The sequence below is a fragment of the Coffea arabica genome, chromosome 7e (genome assembly GCF_036785885.1).
Source record: "Coffea arabica cultivar ET-39 chromosome 7e, Coffea Arabica ET-39 HiFi, whole genome shotgun sequence".
Lineage (NCBI taxonomy): Eukaryota > Viridiplantae > Streptophyta > Magnoliopsida > Gentianales > Rubiaceae > Coffea > Coffea arabica.
Genome location: NC_092323.1, coordinates 8328880 through 8351233, shown reverse-complemented (window position 1 = coordinate 8351233; position 22354 = coordinate 8328880). Strand labels below are relative to the sequence as shown.

Here is a 22354-nt window from a genome sequence, read left to right as displayed (position 1 = left end):
GCAGTGGAGCTTTTCTCCACTGTCTCTACCCCACCCGTTGTCTGGCTTTCTAACAGTTCTCAAATTTAACACCAGAGTATCCTAACTAAGCAGTAAAGACAATGGGGATCTAAATAACACTCTTAACATGGATACCATCAGTGCAGCTTCAATTATCGTCATCCACAAATTATCAATAGCAATTTCAAGACTAGCAGATCTCATATAATGACTGAATCCAGGCAAATAGTCAAGTGCTAGAGTGTATACAAAAGTTCTTGACATGCACAATTTCCTTCCAATAAACAGAAAAAACACACAAAACACAAAAACTTAAAACAATTCGCACTCGGTACAGAACTTCTAAATCAGACCCTTATGATTGTGTTGAGCCAACCGATTATCAACCAAAAGATTCAATATTCAGGGGAAAATAGTTGCAGAAACAAGCAAATTAAAGCATCAGAATTTTATTGTAGAGCAACAAGCACACTATGACCTCATTAACCTTACCAGCGAAGCACAAGAAACTCGCAAGTACCATTGCATTGGTAATTAGTACTAGTAATCCTGAGAGAGCGAGTGAGAGAGCGACCTATCAGAACGCTGATAATCTCGGTCTTTCTCTTGTGGCTCAGATGTTGTTCGCTCATAACCATAGTTGTCCTCATCCATCTGATCATATCTGTCATGATATCGGTCAGAATCTTGATAACGGTCATCATCACCCTGGGCACCTTGATTATCATACTGTCCCTGACCTTGATAGTGATCATAATAGTCATAGTGTCCATGGTCATGCTCCCCTTCTGGACGCTTACGCCCATGATCTGATTGTTCATACCATCCACGATCATCCTCCTGCTCCGCATGATCATAGTTTCTCTCTCTTTCGCCATGCCGCTCTCGGTCATGCTTAGCTTCAACTTTGTCATAGTCATACTCTCTATCATGAGAACGACCACGATCATTGTCAGCATCACCAACTTCATAATCCCGGTCTCTATCCCTCTCCCTCTCACGATTGCGATCACGTTCTCGATCACGAGATCTGTCTCCATCACGTTCATAATCACGACCACGGTCCCGACCGCGATCGCGATCACGTGTTCGATCTCGATCACGGTCACGGTCACGACCACGGTCTCTCTCCTTGTCCCTATCTCTGTTTCTTTCACGATCTCTATGGTGCCTATCCTCTCGGTGCTCACGATCTCTTGTTCTGTCTTGAGAGCGCTCCTGAGACCTTTCTCGTTCTCTTTCCCTATCCCTGACCCTTTCACGGGACTTCTCCCTCTCCCTAAAACAGTCATCATATAAATGAGTTGCAGACAAAGGCAACATGTACAAATTCCAGAGCATGATTAGGACGAGATGTCAAGATAATTCATAATGTACTGCTTCAATAATTCATGATGTACTGCTTCAACATCTCTCTCACTCAAGATAGAATATCCACCAAACATATTTAAACTTATTTCTTCTGTTCAGCAACATATTGAATTTTTAAAAAGTAACAATAATCAAGACATAAGAATGTGAAATGGAGGACTACAAGAAGGTGTATTACCGATCTCGATCATCCCGCATTCTTGGTTCCTCAGAATGAGATGCCCCTCCAGGTTGTACTTGCTCTCTGAACAATTTAAGTGATGTAAACATTTATGACATTCCATAAAATGAGGAGCACTCTCTAAACTGAATCAAGATATATTTCAAATGATTATAACTAACATACCATATCTCAAATGATAATGCAATCATATGCATGAAAACACACAGTGCAATACCATTACAAATACAACTGCACCTTCAGCTTTTCTAGAAAAGACCATGTTTATTTTTATCATGATCCCCACCCAGTTCATAAATATCAGAGACCTGGCACATACTACACCAAGAGGCTAAATTTGTTTATCCTCCCAAGACCCTTTTGCAAGGAAATCAATTTGGTAACATGAGAATGCACTTTCATTGGAGATTCCAACAAGAAATATACCCAAACCACAAAAAGGTATAGACAAGCTACAGCAAACACCAAATCATTCAAATAAAATAACTGAAAATTGGAATCCAGATGAACAGAATTACTTATTCCCTCCCAAGAATGAATAGAAGAGCTGGAAATTACCGCCTCAATTCTTTTAACGAGTTCTGTGATAAAATCTCAGTACAGGGAAGTGAAAAGCATTTTCAATTTTCATTTCTGAAGTGGCCCAGATGACAGCAGCTTGAAAGATTTTACCATTTGATGAAAAATTAATGCGTGTTCACATAATGGTAACTAGGTCCTACCTCCCAGAGTACCTCTGATTGAGTTCTTCACCTCCAACTCTAGTTGTTCCAAGGCCACCACCCAGCCTACGGGGTCGCCAATTCGGAACAGTCCTTCCACGTTCAACATCAACAAGCACCCTCCGGTTATCAATTTTCTTACCATCAGCTTGTTTATATGCAGCTGCACATATCAATTAGCATAAATTGACGTCACAAAATAAATTAAGACAAAACAACATCAGGAAAGAAATGTCAACACCAATAACCAAAAAATCAGTAGGCCAAAGTGTTCTACAGATACAAGACCTTTCATATCACGGGTGTGAACATATTCAATGAAAGCATAGCCTCTTGGTTTATTTGTCGATTTATCCGTTACTAAGCGAACCTGCAAAAGTAAAATATTTTGCAAATAAGCAGAGTCATAAAAGAGTGCTTTGATCTGCTGCACACATGACATTATAAATACAATACGTTTCTATTTTGTGCACTTCATATGTCAGATATAGTAAAATCCTATTGCACGGCAGACAGGCATTATGCCTCATAGCCGTGCTCACCTTTGAAATATACAGCTTCCAAGGCCAGATGCATCACCATCACTGCTAGAGTTGCACAATGACGAGGACATTTTACCAGTTGGACAAACTAACCTCCCCTTACCAGGGATATTTTTAAATGGCAAAACAACTATATGTAATATGTCAAATACCAGGATATCTTCTGAACCGCTGAAACGTTTTTGATAGCCTTTAAATCCAAAAGTAAGATTTTAGTAGCAGAAAAGGCACGTGCTAAACAGTAAAGAAAAGGATAGAGATGGCTAATACTCCCGACATTTTTTACCCAGTGCAGAATTAAGTTGTCAGTCTCCAGTCTCGGCATGAACAAGGGCCAAAAGGCACCATCCATCACTATGTTGCTCAACTTAAGTATTCAGCTTTGCTTTGCAGGATGAAGCACCATCTTTTGAATCAAAATGGTACCATTGAATGAATGAATGAACCAAAGCCACCATAAGCAAATTCCCCCCTTACCAGGGTTACTACTTAATATTTTAAAACCTACCATAGAAGCAGTACCTAACACTAGAACAGTACCCAGGGCAACTTCTTACACTCAACAAATTTCAAAAGAGGTAAGGAAGGGCAACGGAGACAAACCTACATGCAATTTTAAGATACCTGAGCAAGAGCTCCAATCTCGATGACCACATCCAACCATTCTCAATCACAGCAAAAATGTTGCTATTAATCAGCCGTTCAAACACTCTTTTAACTTTTCCAAGGGCCCTAAAACTATGGAATGCCAATGATACTAAAGTGAACTTGTGAGACAACTTGAAATTAATATTTGCCTAACTTCAGATGTTGAAATTAGCATTGCCCAACTTCAGATGAGCAGACAATTTTTACAAAGTTCTTAGGAGTAAGACACAGAAAATGGTATAGTAAATAAATTTAATTTATCAAGTTTATGATAATTATAAAAGGTATAAATCCCGACTCAAATCAATTATACAAAACAATTCATGTACAAGGACATTTTGGATACAGGATATGTTGGCTATAAGGAAATTTAACTCAAGTCAGTTTTGTAGTCTTGCCACAAATTGTGTGCTCTCCAGAACCAAAAACTCCACAATTATTATCCAAAAGAGATAATAGGAGGCAGGTATAAAGTGATGTCAATTTTCCTTTATGCTTTTATTTCCTTGTCACATATTTACCTTTCCTGTACTTGCTTCTTTTCTTTTTTTCCCCTATTATTTTTCCTATTGTTTGGGGAGCAGTGAGGGAAGTGACTAAGGGTTGGAGATGGGTGATCAGAAGAGGCGAGGGATTTGCAATTCACCATTATGGTGAATTTCTTACCAAACCAAAAGCCAATAACCAGAGCACACTCTCGGTGCTCTTTAATACCTACCCGCTTGATAGCACCATAAGCCTCAAACTCCCTTTTGATTCTGCTCTCAGTTGTCTCATAATTCTGAAAATGAAAATATGTGTCAAATAGATTTAAACCAAAATGTAAGAAAATATTAAGGCTCTTGTAAAGATTAGCAGCATCACATCACTTACAAGCCTAGCCACAAACAGTGTTTTATACGGATCTCCAGAAATATTGGGGTCATTATTTGGGTCATCTGCACAAAAATTACAGCAACTAGTTAGTCTATAAAGATCCTCTCTTCAGTTTATGAATTGCTTAAACAAATAAAGAGAGTGACATGATGATTACATTTCTCAAGCTCCTCAGCAGCTTTTTTTGTGCCCTCCTCGAGTCGAATTTTGTGGATCCTGGCCCTTCTTTCTACCTTTTTTTGCCAATAAATCAACAAAATTACAGAATTTGCTTCATTATATATGCACATGTTCTTTGATTAGTAAAAGGCACCATATTATAGGTAACCCCTAATAGCAAGCAAAAAAAAGGAACAGCATGCACCTAAAATTCAATTCATGTTAAAAAAATGAATAGAAAGGAATCCATTTTTCCAGGGAAATTCACCCATTGTGGGTGTAGTAAACTGTACTGAACAAATACCAGATGGTACATAAACTAATTAAACAAAATAAAAAAGAAGTCCACCAAACAAGAAAGAAATTACAGCATTAAGACAAAACTGCATATTATTTATTCTAATTGCCAAACATTCCATTCAAGTTTTATGGCTGGTACTGACAAAATTAAACAGTGTAATGCAAAAAAAAAAGAGGATGGCAACTAAATTGCATCTTGAAACTGATACCAGGAATTGGAACTAATAAGGACAGCAAGTCATGGTACCACTAGAGCTATTTCAAGTAAGATGTGAAGTATATAGTACATCAAACCCCTCAAATAACACAGAACAAATTTCATCAACATTCGCTATTTCCAGCTGAAAGACACGGTACAACAGACATACATTCTTGTGACCAGCAGTAGCAACAACCCATTCAAAACAGAATGGAGGAATTCCAGATTCAGGTAATAGCTTTGACAAATATCAGAAATACATGCAGACGGTTGAAAATTGAATCTTACAGGAGTTTCAGCCTTCTGAACAGGTGGAGCATATTCAGCATCTCCAGGTTGAGCAAAATTACTAACAAATTGTGCCATACCTGAGGCATAAAAGTAACAAATCCATGTCAAAAAAGTGGCTTAACAAACACAAAATGCTTCTCAGACTGGAGCTGAAAATTTCAACTCCACATAACAACTTGTAACCTGTATATGGAGGGCATTTTCTCTTCTCTGGAGGCGGCTTATATTCCAAAGGAGGTCGGGGTTCAAACAACTTCAGAAGATTGGTTGTTAAACCTGTTGGATGACTTTGACCAATCTACGCGTCAAAAGAAAAACAATCGAGTAAAAATCAGGTAAACAAACAGGTACACAGATTATGACATAATTTATCAGGAAATCTCAAGCACTTCCCAACAATTTAAAAGCACCATCAACACATGCACATACGACCGCTTTATTTTTTTTCTCAAACTTCACTAAAAATTATAATCATCAAATTCATTGCCACTGTCATCCAACGAAGGCAATTTAACAAAAGCTAATAGCCATACATCTCCGAATGGATTTCTCCGACCTATTTATAATTAACAAATGCAATTAAACGTAAAAAGATGCACAGAATGCACCAAAATAAATGTTTAGGGAGAACCTTATCCAGAAACTGCTAGACTAAGACTTTAATTCCATCCATCACTTACATTGAATAACTAAACAGTTAAATCAAACTAGGATTAGCTAATAGAATATCAAGCTTAAGTAATAGATAACTAAACCTAAAAAGCTAGAATGTAAACTTAACAGATTAAAAACTAGGGTTTAGAGCGAGCACCAGCTTGAGTTGCATAACATTGGCACGATTCTGAGCCTTTGTGCGAGCCTGAACGGCGGCGTTCTGGTTACGCATTAAGGCATCGCTGTAGTCTCCCATCGTCGCTGGAGATTAAGCTGCTGCGTCCTAGGGTTTGTCTGAGGGTCTATACTTGTTAATCGATGCGAAAATGGAATAATCAGACGGTGAAATACAATCGATAGGGCGGTCGGAATATCGGATCTAAAACACGATTGTTCTGTGCCTAGAGCCGACGACACATAAAAGCGGCAACATGAGCCTCGAGAGACGAAAGGGATTTTTCCATGGGCTTATATAGATATTAGATGCATATGGGGTCGAGTCAGGGAAACATCACGAGTTGAGTCGCTAGTTTCGTGACTCGTTCTGAGTCGCTCACGCGTTTGAAGTTTTTCTTTTCTGTGTTTTTTCCTTTTATCAAATTCTTTTGGGTAAAAAAAGATTTATCAAATTCCCAAAATCAAATTTTACTTTATAATTTTGTTCTTGTGCTCATCGAAAGAGAAGTGTTGAGAAAAGGAGAATAATTTGTACGCTGTAAGTAAGGTTCGCCATAAGCTTGTTGACTAAAAAATTTGTAAATAATTTGTTCCAGAAAATAGGATATTTGATTTTGCACCGACTTATGGGAGCTAATCGAGGGGCAGGTTTTATACTATCTAATGAGTACATGAACTCGAAATTTCGTGGGCCGGTTTACACTGACTTTTTTTTTTTTGGTTAAGTGGGAGGTATCCTGGCCTAGCCAGAATCACCTAAGCGGGCCAGACTACTTTTCTCCTAGGCTGTGAGAACCCGCTCCAAAAATCACAGCACAGTAGCTTTCGGGAGTCGAACATGAGACATGCTCCTAAAGAGGAGAAGACGAAAACCATCTAAGTTGCCCGCACCGAGAGAGGGAGAGGGGGCTTACACGACTTACAATAATGAACATATTTTTTAGGACTGCGTAATATTCTTAGTTCTGAGATCCTGTTTTACCGACATTTGTTTCATCATATCGTATTTGTAATTGTCTGTCGCTGATTGTCAAAATTTTGATAGTATAAATTTTGGATTAATCTTGTATATACTATAACGCAATATTATGCTGTTAAATTTGGTAGTATATGGTATCAACTTAACAATATGTTATTAAATTTGAATCGTAGCATTCATCTAATTATAATGGTATATATAATGATAGTGTATATAAGATTTATTCATATATTTTTTTTTGTGATGTAAAGGAGAAATAACTTTTTATGTACTAACAATGCAGTGAATTTTTTATACTAGCAATTATGGATATATTTCACATGTACATGATTTATATTTCATATTGAATTCAGGTTACGTGCCAATGATCTAAATCTAATAGTTAAAAAAAAATGTACACTATACTTTATAAAGGAACCGTTTTTCATAATATATTTCTTCCTTGCAAATGCATGTTGATAGCTTAGTGAAAAAAAAAATCGGCTTAATATTTACTACCTCCAGCCATGCATCCACCCCTGATTCTTGAACTAAAATTGCAAGCCTTTAAAAGTCTGTCTCTAGCATAACGCGAAAAGAAGGGGAAAATAAATAAAGAACGAACCGTCCAGAGCTCGTGTATTTTGGATGTTGATGCAAGCAATGTGAGACAATTTGATAGCCATGAGCCACAAAGAGTAAAACTATTTGTTGCACAAAATGTTGTTCCCTTCCATACATTGGGGACAAGGGAAGTGACAAAACGAGAATTAAAAGTTCAAAAACTCAAAACCAAGCATTAATTAAGCCTTGGGAAAGGGCGGCTATTGCCCCTGAGCCAACCCACCCAAACTCATATACTAAAAGATTGTAGTAGTACATGTATATTTTATGTGTGTATATATATATGTATTCTAATTAATTGTTTTTATATTTATACATAAATCTGACGTGGTTTTAATTTAGAACAGTATAAGAGCGGTGGTGCGCAGATTTCACTTGATACTAAAACATCTTTAGTTCTGCTTTCTGGAACAAGAACTCGATGAATTCCCTGGTTTGGAGTAAAAATTAAAACTTGTAGTGGAACAAGCAATAATAATCAGAAAAAAAAAGGCAATAGCATTTTTAGGTGGCTTAGCTTCTAGTGTTCAGCAGTTAGGCCGGTCGATGGTTTCGGCTTCTGGTGCTCAGCAGCAGACTCTCTGGAGTCACTGCTTGAAGCGGACGGATTCAGCCCATAGTCACTAGTTGCACCGAATTCGCTGCTGTTATACTCCTGGGTATTCATTATCATCTTCCTGAACCTGTTCATGTCAGCATTGTACATTTTAGTGTCATACGTCTGTGACTCGACCGCGCCTTGTGAACCAAGGCCACCTTTTTGATTTTGCTTTGGACCATTGTTCAAGTCCTCCAGTGACGAATCTCCGTCCAGGGCGTGCACAATCTGTTTTCATATAAGGAATGTATCAGGCCATGAACTGATTAAACATAAACTATACTATATACTCTTGCGTCTCATGCTGAAGACAGAAAAGATGAAATCACTCCTGAACAAATTAGAATAATCTACAGTTGGATTCATAAATTGCACTTCTGTCTTAAGCCAATCGTCTATATAGAGGAGCTTTTCTAGGTTATAGATTACTCGCCCAAAAGGATTAGCCCCCTCGCAATCACTTAGGTTGCGATGAGCCAATTTTATGACGCAAAAGATATTGGACTTAGCTTCAAAAACTGTGTCTACTTGGCTCCTGCAGCTTCACAGTATGTTTTCTTTCTAACACTCTTTCCGGAAGCAATGCCTAGAGATGTACCTGGCTCATTTTTGGGCGTCTTCTAGCAGAATGACGAATACATGCAGCAGCGGCGGCTATCATTCTAGCCATCTCATGGGCGACATAGTTTCCTTCTAAACGTGGATCAACTATCTCACTATAGTCACCATCTTCAAGTGCCTTAGAAAGTAGTGGTCGAGCCTGTTATATGTGAAAGAGATCAAGTTCGTGAGATCAAGCTAGAGCCCCAATAAAAAAAAAAAAATGGTAGTAGAACAGGTGTAAAACGGCCTAAGAGACTTGAATTTGCACAAAGAGGATTCAAGGACAAACCCAGTCCACCAAACTATCTTCCATGAATTTATTGGTGGGATCAACAGGTCTCTTCCCAGTTATGAGCTCTAAGAGCATGACCCCGTATGAGAAGACATCTGATTTTTCTGTTAGCTTTCCACTCGATGCATACTCAGGAGCCAGATACCTGCAATCTCAAACAGGAAGTGCCCACGTTAGAAAAGTCATTCAAGCTCCTCTCCAGTTTCGAGATCACATGTTTTCAGAACGAAATGCTAGATACATTTTAACCAACTTCTAATTAACACACTGAGAAATCAGCGCACTCTTGAGAGAACTATCACAAGAGGATGCAACTTACAAATATTTATTCAGAAAAGTTCTAGTAATACGAGCTGACATCTGAAGATTTCATTCAGCTACATGATAATGGTTTATATGCACTTTTCCCTGCTTGGGGGCATTTTTATGACTAACAGACTATGTGTACAAGAAAGAGTCTCTCTCCCAAAATTGAAGAAAGTTATTATCCGAATGTTCAGTTTGACTGACCCGAAAGTCCCCATGACGCGAGTTGAGACATGAGTATAATTATCAGAAGAGAGCTTTGCCAATCCAAAATCTGCCACCTGGGTAAAAGTTACACCATCGGCTGTAAGTCATTTTGCAACTATTTGTGAAGATTGTACTTTGTCAAAGGCTTTTAAATTGTTACCATAGCTTCAAACTTGTCATCGAGTAGAATGTTGGCTGCCTTGATGTCACGGTGGATAATTTTAGGATAGCCTGCACCCATAAATGAAGCAGTATATACGATTCAGAAGAGGGGAAAGAGAGGGGAAAGAGGAGGAGGAGAGCGGAGAGAAGGTGGAGAAGAATTTCACACAATCTTCGTGGAGGTAAGCCAGGCCTTTTGCTGATCCTAATGCAATCCGAAGCCTAACCGCCCAATCCATGACCGGCTGACCCTTTCCTTCAACCCAAAATTTTGTTTTAGACACTTTGGAGGAAATTATCAAGCAAACAGAAGTGAAGTGTTGGAAAATATTGACAATCAACATGGTATTCGTTGAGTTGGTAAACTGGAAGCAACAAGGTACTTGAGGAAGAAAAAATTTACCATGAAGATGGAACTCCAAGGTCTTGTTTGTAACAAATTCATAAACCAACATCCTTTGTCCGTCAGCAATACAGTATCCAACAAGTGACACAAGGTGCCGATGATGGACACGGCTAATGATTTCGACCTCAGCCTGAAATTCTCTCTCGCCTTGCCCACTACCTGACTTCAAGCTCTTAACAGCGACCTCCCTTCCATCAGTCAGTACACCTTTGTGTACATACCCAAATCCACCTTGGCCCAGCAAATTAGCTTGAGAAAACCCACCAGTAGCCGCAGCTAGCTCCTCGTACCCGAACTGGCTCTTGTTAAATCCACCTAGACCTGGTGATGGAGGTGGTAAACTTGCAGGATTATGCCCAAAGTTTGAGCTATATTCACTGCTTGCATTTCCGTCGGGTGTTAGAGGTGCAGCAGCCCAGCCACCACCGGGGCCTGCCATCCCACCTGGTGGTGGTGGAACCTTAACAACGTGCTCTGGGTTCGGGTTGTTCCAAAGACTGGAGCCATTATAGTATGCATCTGAACATTCCAGATAACAAATGACTTGGTCAATTTACCCCGAATACATCATAACTACGCAAATTCTCTATTTTGTTAACTTCTTTTCCCTCAAACAGGCTCATAATTTATTGCATCTTGTTAGCATCTACTAGAACATAGATTTATGAGGTCCATGTAAATTAACTTCAAATGCTATCTCCATAGGCTTTTAACTTTTGGTCATACTATACATTATTATGACTCAGCAAATCCAAGTAAGAACCGTGTAGTATTGGTTGACAGAAGAGAGGATCCCGTTTGACAGATGTGGAGTACTAATCAAAAGTAATCAAGTACCAGTATATATCAGAAAGTGAGAAAATGAAGTACAAATGTGTGTGGAGACCTGACAGACCTTTCGGGGGACGTCCATGATCCATATAGTATGGTTGTTTCTTCTTTTTCTTGGAACACATTAGCCAAACCAAGAGAAAAGCAACAGCCACAGCTCCTGCCACAACTACTCCAGCAATAATTGGTCCGGAGTCAGAAGATGGTGAGGAGTCACTACCAGAGGAGCCTGAAGAAGGTGGGGAGTTTTGTGCTGCAGGGGCACCGCGAGATGGGTGTGTTGATCTCCCAGGGGCGGCAGGAGCAACTGGATTGGACCCGCTGGGAGGTGATGTAGTGTTCCCTGATGGTGTTCCGCTCCGCTGTGGTGGTGGCGGGGGAGGCGAGGACGAGGGAGAGCCTTGTTTGGGTGGGAGTGGGGGTGGTGATTGTGAAGAGGTTGGAGCAGGGGAGTTTGGTTGTGAAGGTGGTGGAGGAGGTGGAGAAGTGGTGGAGTTCCCAGGAGGCGGTGCGTCGGATGCAGGAGGAGGTGGTGGTGGAGATGCTTCTGGAGCGGGTGAAGGATTTGGTGGGCTTGAATCCTTGGGAGATTCGCCTCCATCGTTCTTTTCCATTTCAACAGGCGAAAGAGGCGACTGTTCCCTTTCTTCTTGAATTGAATGAGTAGTTCCGGCGAAGATAATCACGTCTGGAAACGCTAATCAGCCGGAAAGTACTCAATCTTTTCCCCTAACTGCTGGCCACAACAAACCTAATGCACCTGAAATACAATAACAACAGCAGATCATTCACCTACATTTTCATCATCACAATTAACCAAACACACGTCCAAGCGCTACAGCCGTCGATGATCAATGATGATTCATTTCTACAAAGTTACGCGCACGTCAATTTCTGACATGCAAAATTTACATAATCCATTATATTATATTTCATGAAAAAAAAAATTGTGGAGACTTTTTGCCTACGTTATCTCACAATGTAGCATCCATCATACGATGCATCATTAGTTTGTTGCATTCTCATTTGCAAAATGATGAAATTGATCATTCTGCGTACTAGTAACTATCTGATTGAGATGCATTTGACGTTTGTGTAAATAAATGTTGTTGGTGGTAAATTCTTCCTAATGCAGGGAAAATAGCTGACCTGAAGCCGACGCTTGGAACCGGAAGGAATCTCAAAGAAAAGAGAGAGAAAAGCTATTGAAGTTGCATATTAGCCATCTTACTAGGTTAGGGAGGGAAACGCACGCTCGCAAGCTTCCTCAGCAGTCCCACCTTTGCCTCCTACAAACGGGGTACAATGGCTTTCCTCTCCATTTTTCTCTCTTCGTCTCTCTTCATACCTTCTCCTCCTTTGGACACATCTAATCCCTCCGTCTCTCTTCAAATCTTTCTCCTAGGCACCTGTAATTTCGGACACCGAGTCCGTTATTTCTCCAGCCTCACTTGTCTATTCTTTGGATCACATAGGAATTGAAGTCATGGACATTTTGGTATTTTTACCCCACCATTGCCAAATAATATCTAGATTTTCGTTATTTTCCATTGGAACACCAAAAGTCATTTTTCTAAAATTTTCTCGTTTTCCTCTATAATATCCTTATCCTTATACTATATATATAAGAATGAGTTGCGGTCAAATGGGAGTTTGAATTTCAATCGTATTGATAGGGATTTTTTGGAAATATGAAATGTTGTGTAGTTTTTTTTAAAACATTTGTTACAACTGAAGGCAGCATGTGTTTATGTATATTTATCGAATTACCCTCATTTTGGTACATTTAAACTTTGATTTATGAAGACATCCGAATATTTCTGTAATATAAAATTATTCTGCAACCGTTTTTGCATCGAGTATAACTCATATAAACTTATGTGTTGGTATAATTACTGAAATGGTGTTATAGATACATTTAATTGAAATGTGAAATTTATTGTGCAATTTATACAAAAACATATTAACACGTTGTGCAATTAACACATTGCTATAACTAGTCGTTGGAGAATATTCCTTAACAACTTATGTCTGCTCTTGGACGATTTTCAATTGACATCTGTAGAGGTCTTTTGAGAATGATAAAATTGTAAAAGTATTAATAAAATAAAGTGTACAAATGTGAGTTGTAATTAAAATGTACCATTATTAACTTTATCATATTTGATGACTAATTATTTTTAGAATGTACTATTATTTATTCAATGAAAAATCCTCTCTAAACACAGGCACCAAACACTTGCACGATGCATGAATACTCCCCCTAGTATTAAAGCATAGTAATAAGATTCCATCTTAATTTGGTCGCACCACATTCTTTAGCAGTGTTAAATAAATAAAGATTGTGAAAATCCAAAACTCTGATAACGAAAAGAGAAAATGCTTTCTTGATCACGAAAAAGCACATCATCAGATTTTAGTTCCTAAAATCCGTCACGGAACCTGGCAGGAGTGGCAATCCACTTCATTCCCTGCTAAACTTAGGAACCTGGCAGTCCACTTCACTCCCTCCTGAACAAAAACTTTGTGTTTGGCACATAAACCAGGCGTCAGGCCCAAACTGGTGGAACTTTTGGAGAACTCCTTTACTGGTCGAGGAGAAATTAAGCAGATATCCAGAAATATTCTGCAAAAATATTCCGTTGAATATTTTCTTATGTTTTAAAAGAAGACTTAGCAACTCAAAAGTCTCAAACACGGCAAAGCATATGTTTGCATGAAAGAAGTAGAATAGCTACATTAAACCCCAAAAAAAAAAAAAAAGTCTAATCACACGTCTTAGACCACCTAGAGTAGTGAATTTACTCCAGATAGCTATTAATCTCAATTCCTTGTCACTGCAAGTCTCAAACTTTGAAGCTAAAACTAGAACTCAGAGAGGATGGCAGCATTCAAAAGAGTAATACTTTTAGATGTTGACGATACCGTTCACATAAGGCAGGCACCTACTATGGTTTTTGATTAGGATGCTCAATGCTTTAGTTTCTTGTGTCTTCAAGTTATGTAAATAGATGCTACTCCGACACTGAATCACCAGCATGTCACCACCAGCAAAGATGACCTTCGCATCAGCTACATCTCCACCAAGGAATCTACTTTCAAGAACTACATGTTTCTGTTCCCACATCTTAACATGACTCGTCATTTGCATTGTGTTTGAATGCACATTTGCCAATGCATGCAGATAAAGTTCACGGCCACACCAGGAAACTGAACAAAGCTTTCCGTTCACATTACCCAGAGTTCCTTTAGCACCATAATACCCTTGGATTAGCTGTGACCTATCCTTGATTAGATCAAACGCAAGAACACCGCCTTGTTTCAGATTCCAATAGACGACATTTTTCACATGAATCCCAGATGTTGGAACAAGAGTCTTAGAAGCAAAACAGATTTCCCCTGACGTTTTCCAGGAACCATCCCTCGAGGAATATATCTCAAATTCAATTGCGTCATCAAAATCATTGGATGGAAAGGCACAAATCAGTTTGAAATCGGCATCAAAGTTCAGCAGTGATGGTTCAAAGACGAGCACAATTGCAGGATCAGACCCATGATGAGCATTTGATTTTGGAAGTTTCTTCCACTGTTGGGTAACAGGATTGCAGATGTAGTAAACCTTCTCCACAGAGCAAGATTTGCAGCAAAGCAACCCATTGGATGAAGACAGGATCTCAACAGGTTCAGGGATAAACATCAAAAGAGGGTCTGGGACACCACAAGATTTTGCATCAAAAGAGAGGAATGACGGTGGTTCTCCAGGAGTCTGACCAAAAAGACCCAAAATGGAGCGAAAAGAATGGGACTGATTGTGGGCAAAAAATGGAGATGAAATCTGGAGCTTCCAGTCCCTGCAAACACTCTGGAACCTGAAAAGTGACTTAGCAGGAAGATATTGTAGCGCATGTTCTCTGATGATATCCTTGAGGTCCATGTAGATCTTATGGTTCGTCGCACCAACATACTTACCAGGCCTCTTTCCACGATCCATTTTCTGTTGATCAACTTATTTAGGTTACTCAAACTTAAATCACACATAAAACTTAAAGTATAGCTGATCAAAAAGGCTCACACTTGGGTAAACCGGCCATAACACCCCTCGCATGTCATAACTAGGCAAAATAGATTGACTATTACACCACAATATCTCGTTCCCTACATGACTAAGCTTTTTAATTTTCAGTGAAGAATAAATCCATTAATTAAGCCATCGCTCAATTGCGTGCGCTAACATATTGTTGTGGAATAGGATGTTCTACTAGCAAAACATCAATCACCTTAAAAGATTCATATAATAAGTGACTCCATAACGACCACAAAAGCAGAGATCTCCTTACAACTTGTTGCAATTTAGGAAACCTTAAGAAAAGAAAATATGCTCAGACCCATTGCTGATTGCTGCAATAAAATAACGATGAAGAAATCATGCAACAATTCCATCACAAGAAAACTTAGTTTCACAGACCATACCACACACAGGTGCAAGCCTCAGCTCAAACTTCTCAGGTCATTAGTCTAGTTGCTGTTAAGCAAGTTGTTCAGAATTCGTCGAAACTAATCAAACAGAAATAAGAAACACTAGAAGGATTGCATGACTCTGGAAATTCAGAACAGATTTGCATAAGTTCTCATAGCCTCATGTTATTCTTTCCTTTACTTTTCTCAGCGAATCAAAATCAATCAAATACAAAAGTTTAAACTCATGTTATAGTTTTAGTTTCACAAATAAACCTCCCAACGCCCCTCCCCCCCCCCCCCAAAGAAACAACAAACACCAAAAAATAAATAAAAAAATAAAAAAAAATGGGGAAAAAGCAAAAAGAACAAAGAGCATTCACACCACCATATATCAAAAGCGTATGTTAATCCACCCACCACACCCCACCCCCGGGGCCGGGGCAGGGGGGTTAAAAAAAATACAAAAAAAAAAGAGGGTATGTTAATCCGTTTTGACGAAACCCCAAAAGTCACAATTCAGTATCGAAACTTCAATTTTTGAACAACAAGGTTGAGTGACCATGATTAATCAGGGAGGCGCAATTGCTAAAGAAGTAAATGAAAACTAAGAGTGAAGAGAAGTATAATGACTTACCCAGAGGAATCTGGTGGGATCCAAGGAGAAGTGAGGAGGAGGTTGATCGAGATTTGGAGTATCGAAATTTGCAGCGTAAGTTGAAAAGTAATAGGAGTTTAAGCTTCAAGGTGGACGAGGGGTTGACTATTTATTTTCGTTGGTTGTTCTGATTTTCCAAAATTTCGTTTCAATATAGTACCCAATAAAGTGAGTCATTGGGGGCAGATAAAAGAGCCGCAAACGAGTCGAGTCGAGTCGAGTTTTGAGTTAATCGAGCCGAGTCTCGACTAAATTTTACCAAGTTCGAGCTCAACGAGTCGGCAATTTTCAAGCTCGAGCTCAACTCGAATCAAGTCGAGCCGAGCTCGAGCTCGAAAAAAATAAAAAATAATTATTTTATTTTTTAAAAAATAAATAAAATAATATTTTTTTTTCTTAATAAATAATAAAATATTAAGGATATATACGTAATTTTACTATGAAAATAAAAAAATATATATATATATAATATACGTAATTTTATTATTAAATAAAAATAAAAATAAAAATAAAAAATATATATATATATATATATACTCAAGCTCGCGAGCTAACGAGCTTAATATTCTGAGCTCGAGTTCGAGCTCGAGTTTGACTCGAGCCGGCTCGAGCTCGACTCGAGCTCGATTAATATCGAGCCGCTCGCGAGCGGCTCGATTCATTTGCAGCCCTAGGCAGATTAATGCGAAAAATTTGGGTGCCTTTTTTGGCCTTTCTTTGTTTCTTCTTTTAAATTTTTCCCCCCTTAAAAAGGATTTATCCAAAAATTAATGCATTATATTGGCCTGAATTTCCCAGAAACTTTCAATTTAGTTGCAACAAAGAAAATGAAATAGAAATTACCAGGATTAGATGTTTAATTGGATCAGGATTCTTAACCAAGTGTAACACATGTTCAGCTGGTTGAAAAGGTATGGTTATGTCCCTTCGGGGACATCCGGCAAAAAAGGTAAGGTTTAAACAAGCACTCATAAGAGAGCTTTCAATTCTTGGTATTTTGGAGAGAGAGAGAGAGAGCTAAATCTCTAAAAAAAAAAAAATTTGTCAGCACAATAGATTCTACACCTATTCTATACTAAGGGGAAGGGGTGGATTCAAAGGGAACTAAATCGCTACCGGACCAGACGGGTGCCTTTATACCCACTGGTGAATTTTTTCAGAAAATCTTGGAGAAGAATGCAGGCCTACACCCAATGAGAGCCAATAGACCTTGTTGTCACGAGAATTCTTAATTCATGAGTTGTAGGGAGGGATTTATGTCACCACAAACAGAGATTAAAAGAAGTGTTGGATTCAAAGCTGGTGATAAAGAGTACAAATTGACTTATTATACTCCTGAACACGAAGCCAAAAATACTGATATCTTGGCAGCATTCCGACTAACTCCTCAACCGAGTAGTTCCACCCGAAGAAGCAAGGGCCGTGGTAGCTACCGAATTTTCTACCGGTTCTCTTTAGTGGCCAACTATTCTAGAGTTAGTGGATTTGCTAAATCTCTAAAAGGAGTGAAGAGATAACGAACACAAAATAGTACGAGTTTGTGCATTAAAATAATAAATTAAGTGAAGTATCTAACGGCTATTGAGACTGGTTAGCCTATCCTGAGGGTGTAAAAGTAGAGGAAAGAATGAAGTGGAGGTCGAGTACTCGTAGGGATGGCAATGGGAGTAGATGCCAGCCAGGGGAGGGCAATTTTTCCTCCCATTTAGAAACGAGGTGGGGGTGTACTCCCCCGCCCCATCCCCCACCCGGCAACCCGTTTAAAAAAAATAATAAAGATATATATATGTACATAAATATATAATATTTAATTTAATTAGTTATAAATTTATAATAATGATATTATTAGTTATATGTATAATTTAATATATATTAGTATATGTAATATAATTGATATTATCAATTATATTACTAATTATACATGTTTACTAATAAAAATTATTAATTATTTATACTAAATTTATTAATACATTTATATTAAATTCCTAACTACACTTAATACAATAACACTTTTTTTTCAAAAAAAAAATACAATAATAATTTAGTGATTGTATTTGTATCAAAAGTAAAAACTTGATTATTTTAGTTATATTTGTTTTATCATATTGGATTGTATTCAAATAGATTTTGTTTTATTATTTTTATGAATTTCAATTGTGAAATTACAATGAATAATAACTTGATGATGTGTTGATATTTTAGTACTTGATTATTTGCTAAAATTTAATTATAATAAAATTATATAACAAAATTTTTTTATCCCCACGGTCCCCCCGCGGGGGAAGCGAGGCAGGGCGAGGGATGGGCGCCCCATTGCCACTCTTAAGTACTAGGTCTGTTTTTGATGTACGTAAAATAAAAAAATTTATTCAAAAAAAAGTATAATTTTTTTTTTCAAAATTTCACACTCCAAATAGGGCTGTGGCTCCAACTTAAGTATTTAAGCTCACAGCCTATCTTTATGGGTCAATCTAGCTCAATTAAGTTAGATTTCAAACTTTGACTCAAAATAAAATATTTAAGTGCGCAACCTATTTTTTGGAATAATATTTTTGTGATTTTTTGTGTTGTGATATGTGTAAAATATAAAAGTAATTAGAAAAAATAGAAAGATGATATAGAAAGTGTTCATGACTCAAGCGAATTTTTTTTAAAATTTTTTGGCCAAAAAAAAGGGCTATACAAATGGACCAATATCAGCAAACACAGTGGTAATAATACATACATTATTTTTATTCACATTGCAAGCATAAGCATCAGTGGGGAAATATATCGTTTTTACTTGTCAAGGTGCTTTTTAGTTGAAAATTAGATGCCGCTAAAATCCTAACATAACCGTATCCGGAAAGCATGCGTTCTTCTTGAGCTCACGAACTCCATGAGAGAAGAAGAATGTCTAAACCGGAGCTTCGATGAAGATGGAAGGTGATAAGACATTAATTGCCAATATTTTACAAACAACAGAAAAAAGTTATAAACGAAGAAAAATTAAGAAAGCAGAAAAGATTGTTGAGAAAAACACTCAACCAAAGCACTGATCACTAGGCAGTGGCCCGGGAAGGGAACCCTTCTCGGCGAATTGCAGACCAAAAACAACTATAATTGCAAGAAGAGACAAGTACGACAAGCCTTCAACAGCTCCCAGCAACCCAAAAGGCCCGTTAGGAAGCCCCGAGCCCGTTTTGGCTTTGGTATATGCCGACCAAACCACAATCCCCACCACAGCTATGTAGCTCACGCCTTCCAGGGCGCCTATGGATCCCCCCGGTCCCGGTGGGAGGCCGCAGCCGGTGGTCTTGAGGGTGTACAGTGACCACGCAATTACTGGTGTAGAGATCAATCCCCCAGCAATGGCTGCTTTGTCTATGATTCCGTTCCCGCTTTCGGTTTGCTCCTCTGCCATGGCTTGTACTTTAAGAGGCAGAGAACTCCCATTTGGGCGGCGGGCAGTGGAGCAATTATACCGGTGGTGCCGCAAGTGAGGTGGAGATGTGGAGAACAAGAGCAACATCTTTGAAGCTTGCATGGTTGATGGAAAACAACTATGGAGCCAAGCTAGGGAACTAGTTGGAGGCTATAGTACGGACTTCCTTTGTTTGTTGAAGTGGTTGCTAGAGTATATGAATCTTATCCATTTGCTTGATTGGAATCGATTGATCCAAAGGTATTAATCTCCCTCAACAAAAAATAATAATAAAATAAAAATCCTTACACATGAATCCTAAGCATTAGAATTAGAACATCAAAGGAACTCCCTCTTGCGACCTTTTAACAAGTTAAATTAAGTGCACATTTCAAGTTCAACGCTCCAAATAAAGGATAAATTTCCAAGCACGGCAAAAATAAATAAATAAAAAGTTACTAAATCACGAAATCTTGGATCCACGTATGTCTGCATGCACCCGGATTTTAATTTCTTTAGTTTGCAGTTTATCTCAAACATTTTGTGACAGCTTCCTCGCCAAAAAAAAAAGGGAAAATACCGGTTTTCATCCCCAAACTTTGGGCACAAGACACATTTCGTTCCTCATCTTTCTGGCATGACACATTTGGTGTCTGAATTAACAATTTTGACCAAATGTCATCCTTAGACAGCAATTTAGCCAACCTTTAACGGACCGTTAAGTAAATGTGGCTATCTGAAGCAAAATCAGGTGAAAAATGCTGTTGTCTTCACTTTCCCTTTTTCTTTCACTTCAACAACTTCCTCTGCAAATTTCCAAGACTAAGCTCCTACTGCAAATTTCTCTGAGAGTAAACCCCCTCTTCCAATTATAAATATATAATTATAATTATATAATACATATAAATATTACTTATACTAATATTTTATATAATTATAATTTATATTAGATATTAAATCTAATCATTATATAAACTTATATTCATAATAATAAATATAATTATAATTATCTAATTTATTAATATTATATACACATATATATTATAAGGGATAATTTCAGAAACCTCCCCTAAATTAGCTTATGGAAAAATGGGAAAATGGATAATTTATGGAGAAAAGTCGTAAAGAGTTGGTGTTTTATTGGAGAACTGGTTTATTTTTATTTTATCCGATAAATAAATTTGTTTATGAAAAAATGGGTACTCTGTTATTATAATAGAGGAAAGCCATAAAGAGCTGAAGTTTTATTGGAAAATGAGTTTATTTTTATTTTATTCGATAAATAAATTTATTTATGAAAAAATGGGTACTCTGTTCTTATAATGGAGGAAAACCCTAAAGAGCTAGTCTTTTATGGAAAAGTGATACTTTATAGAAAGTGACCGCGATTTGGTTTATAAAATTATCCAAAAAAAATTAGAATGAATTTGTTTATTTAATTAAATAATTATTATATATATATTTATATAATGCATTATATAATTATACTAATATTATTATAAAATATATAATTATAACTATATTATATATATATAAATATTAATTATACTAATATATTATATGATTATAAAGTATATTATATATTAATTATAATTTTATTATATATTAGCATATTTATAATAATAAATATAATTATAATTATATAATATATTATTACTATATACACATATATATTATAAATATATGCACATACAATATACATTTATAAATATATATATAAATATATTATAGTTATTACCCTAAATATATTATAGTTATTAGGGTATATACCCTAATAATATATTTATATATATTTATAAATGTATATTATATGTGCATATATTTTAATATATATGTGTATATAGTAATAATATATTATATAATTATATTTATATTTATTATGATAAATATACTAATATATACTAAAATTATAATTAATATACAATATACTTTATACTCATAAAATATATTAGTATAATTATATAATGCATTATGTAAATATATATAATAATTATTTAATTAAATAAACAAATTCATTCTAAATTGTTTTTTTGGATAATTTCATAAACCAAATCGCGGTCACTTTCTGTAAAGTATCGCTTTCCCATAAAAGACTAGCTCTTTAAGGCTTTCCTCCATTATAAGAACAGAGTACCCATTTTTTCATAAATAAATTTATTTATCGAATAAAATAAAAATAAACTCGTTTTCCAATAAAACTTCAACTCTTTATGGCTTTCCTCTATTATAAGAACAGAGTATCCATTTTTTCATAAACAAATTTATTTATCGGATAAAATAAAAATAAACCAGTTCGCCAATAAAACACCAGCTCTTTATGGTTTTTCTCCATAAATTATCCATTTTCCCATTTTTCCATAAGCTAATTTAGGGGAGGTTTATGAAATTATCCCTTATAATATATATGTGTATATAATATCAATAAATTATATAATTATAATTATATTTATTATTATGAATATAAGGTTATATAATGATTAAATTTAATATCTAATATACATTATAATTATATAAAATATTAGTATAAGTAATATTTATATGTATTATATAATTATAATTATATATTTATAATTGGAAGAGGGGGTTTACTCTCAAAGAAATTTGCAGTAGGAGCTTAGTCTTGGAAATTTGCAGAGGAAGTGAACACAACGTCATTTTCCACCTGATTTTGCTTCGGTTAGCCACATTTACTTAACGGTCCGTTAAAGGTTGGTTAAATTGCCGTTTGAGG

The 22354-nt window shown here is 36.8% G+C and overlaps 4 protein-coding genes across 6 annotated transcripts; all 4 read right to left on the bottom strand.

The window, feature by feature from the left end:
- Positions 1 to 336: 336 nt before the first annotated feature.
- On the bottom strand, positions 337 to 6402 carry LOC140011134 (U1 small nuclear ribonucleoprotein 70 kDa-like). The gene is made up of 10 exons (XM_072059516.1): positions 6101 to 6402; positions 5473 to 5587; positions 5287 to 5366; positions 4498 to 4573; positions 4338 to 4402; positions 4183 to 4245; positions 2563 to 2644; positions 2275 to 2437; positions 1550 to 1615; positions 337 to 1279 (listed from the first exon to the last, which is right to left on the bottom strand). Exons 1-10 carry the CDS (start codon positions 6197 to 6199, stop codon positions 541 to 543), a joined length of 1548 nt encoding a protein of 515 aa, XP_071915617.1. The 5' UTR covers positions 6200 to 6402; the 3' UTR covers positions 337 to 540.
- Positions 6403 to 8081: 1679 nt separating this feature from the next.
- LOC113698622 (proline-rich receptor-like protein kinase PERK15) lies at positions 8082 to 12527 on the bottom strand. 3 transcript variants are annotated; one of them, XM_072058524.1, is made up of 9 exons: positions 12257 to 12527; positions 11163 to 11867; positions 10274 to 10795; positions 10040 to 10126; positions 9869 to 9939; positions 9706 to 9782; positions 9193 to 9340; positions 8899 to 9060; positions 8082 to 8528 (listed from the first exon to the last, which is right to left on the bottom strand). In XM_072058524.1, the coding sequence occupies exons 2-9, from the start codon at positions 11719 to 11721 to the stop codon at positions 8223 to 8225; spliced, it is 1932 nt and encodes a 643-aa protein (XP_071914625.1). In that variant the 5' UTR covers positions 11722 to 11867; positions 12257 to 12527; the 3' UTR covers positions 8082 to 8222. The 3 variants fall into 3 exon arrangements, with proteins under 3 accessions (XP_071914625.1, XP_071914626.1, XP_027074302.2); XM_072058525.1 differs by having other exon boundaries at positions 12339 to 12527; XM_027218501.2 differs by having other exon boundaries at positions 11172 to 11867; positions 12257 to 12526.
- Positions 12528 to 13731: 1204 nt separating this feature from the next.
- LOC113700092 (F-box protein At5g07610) lies at positions 13732 to 16357 on the bottom strand. The gene is made up of 2 exons (XM_027220541.2): positions 16200 to 16357; positions 13732 to 15101 (listed from the first exon to the last, which is right to left on the bottom strand). The coding sequence occupies exon 2, from the start codon at positions 15096 to 15098 to the stop codon at positions 14016 to 14018; it is 1083 nt and encodes a 360-aa protein (XP_027076342.2). The 5' UTR covers positions 15099 to 15101; positions 16200 to 16357; the 3' UTR covers positions 13732 to 14015.
- Positions 16358 to 19242: 2885 nt separating this feature from the next.
- LOC140011106 (uncharacterized) lies at positions 19243 to 19746 on the bottom strand. Its single transcript, XM_072059299.1, has one exon. The coding sequence runs from the start codon at positions 19744 to 19746 to the stop codon at positions 19243 to 19245; it is 504 nt and encodes a 167-aa protein (XP_071915400.1).
- Between the last annotated feature and the right edge of the window lie 2608 nt (positions 19747 to 22354).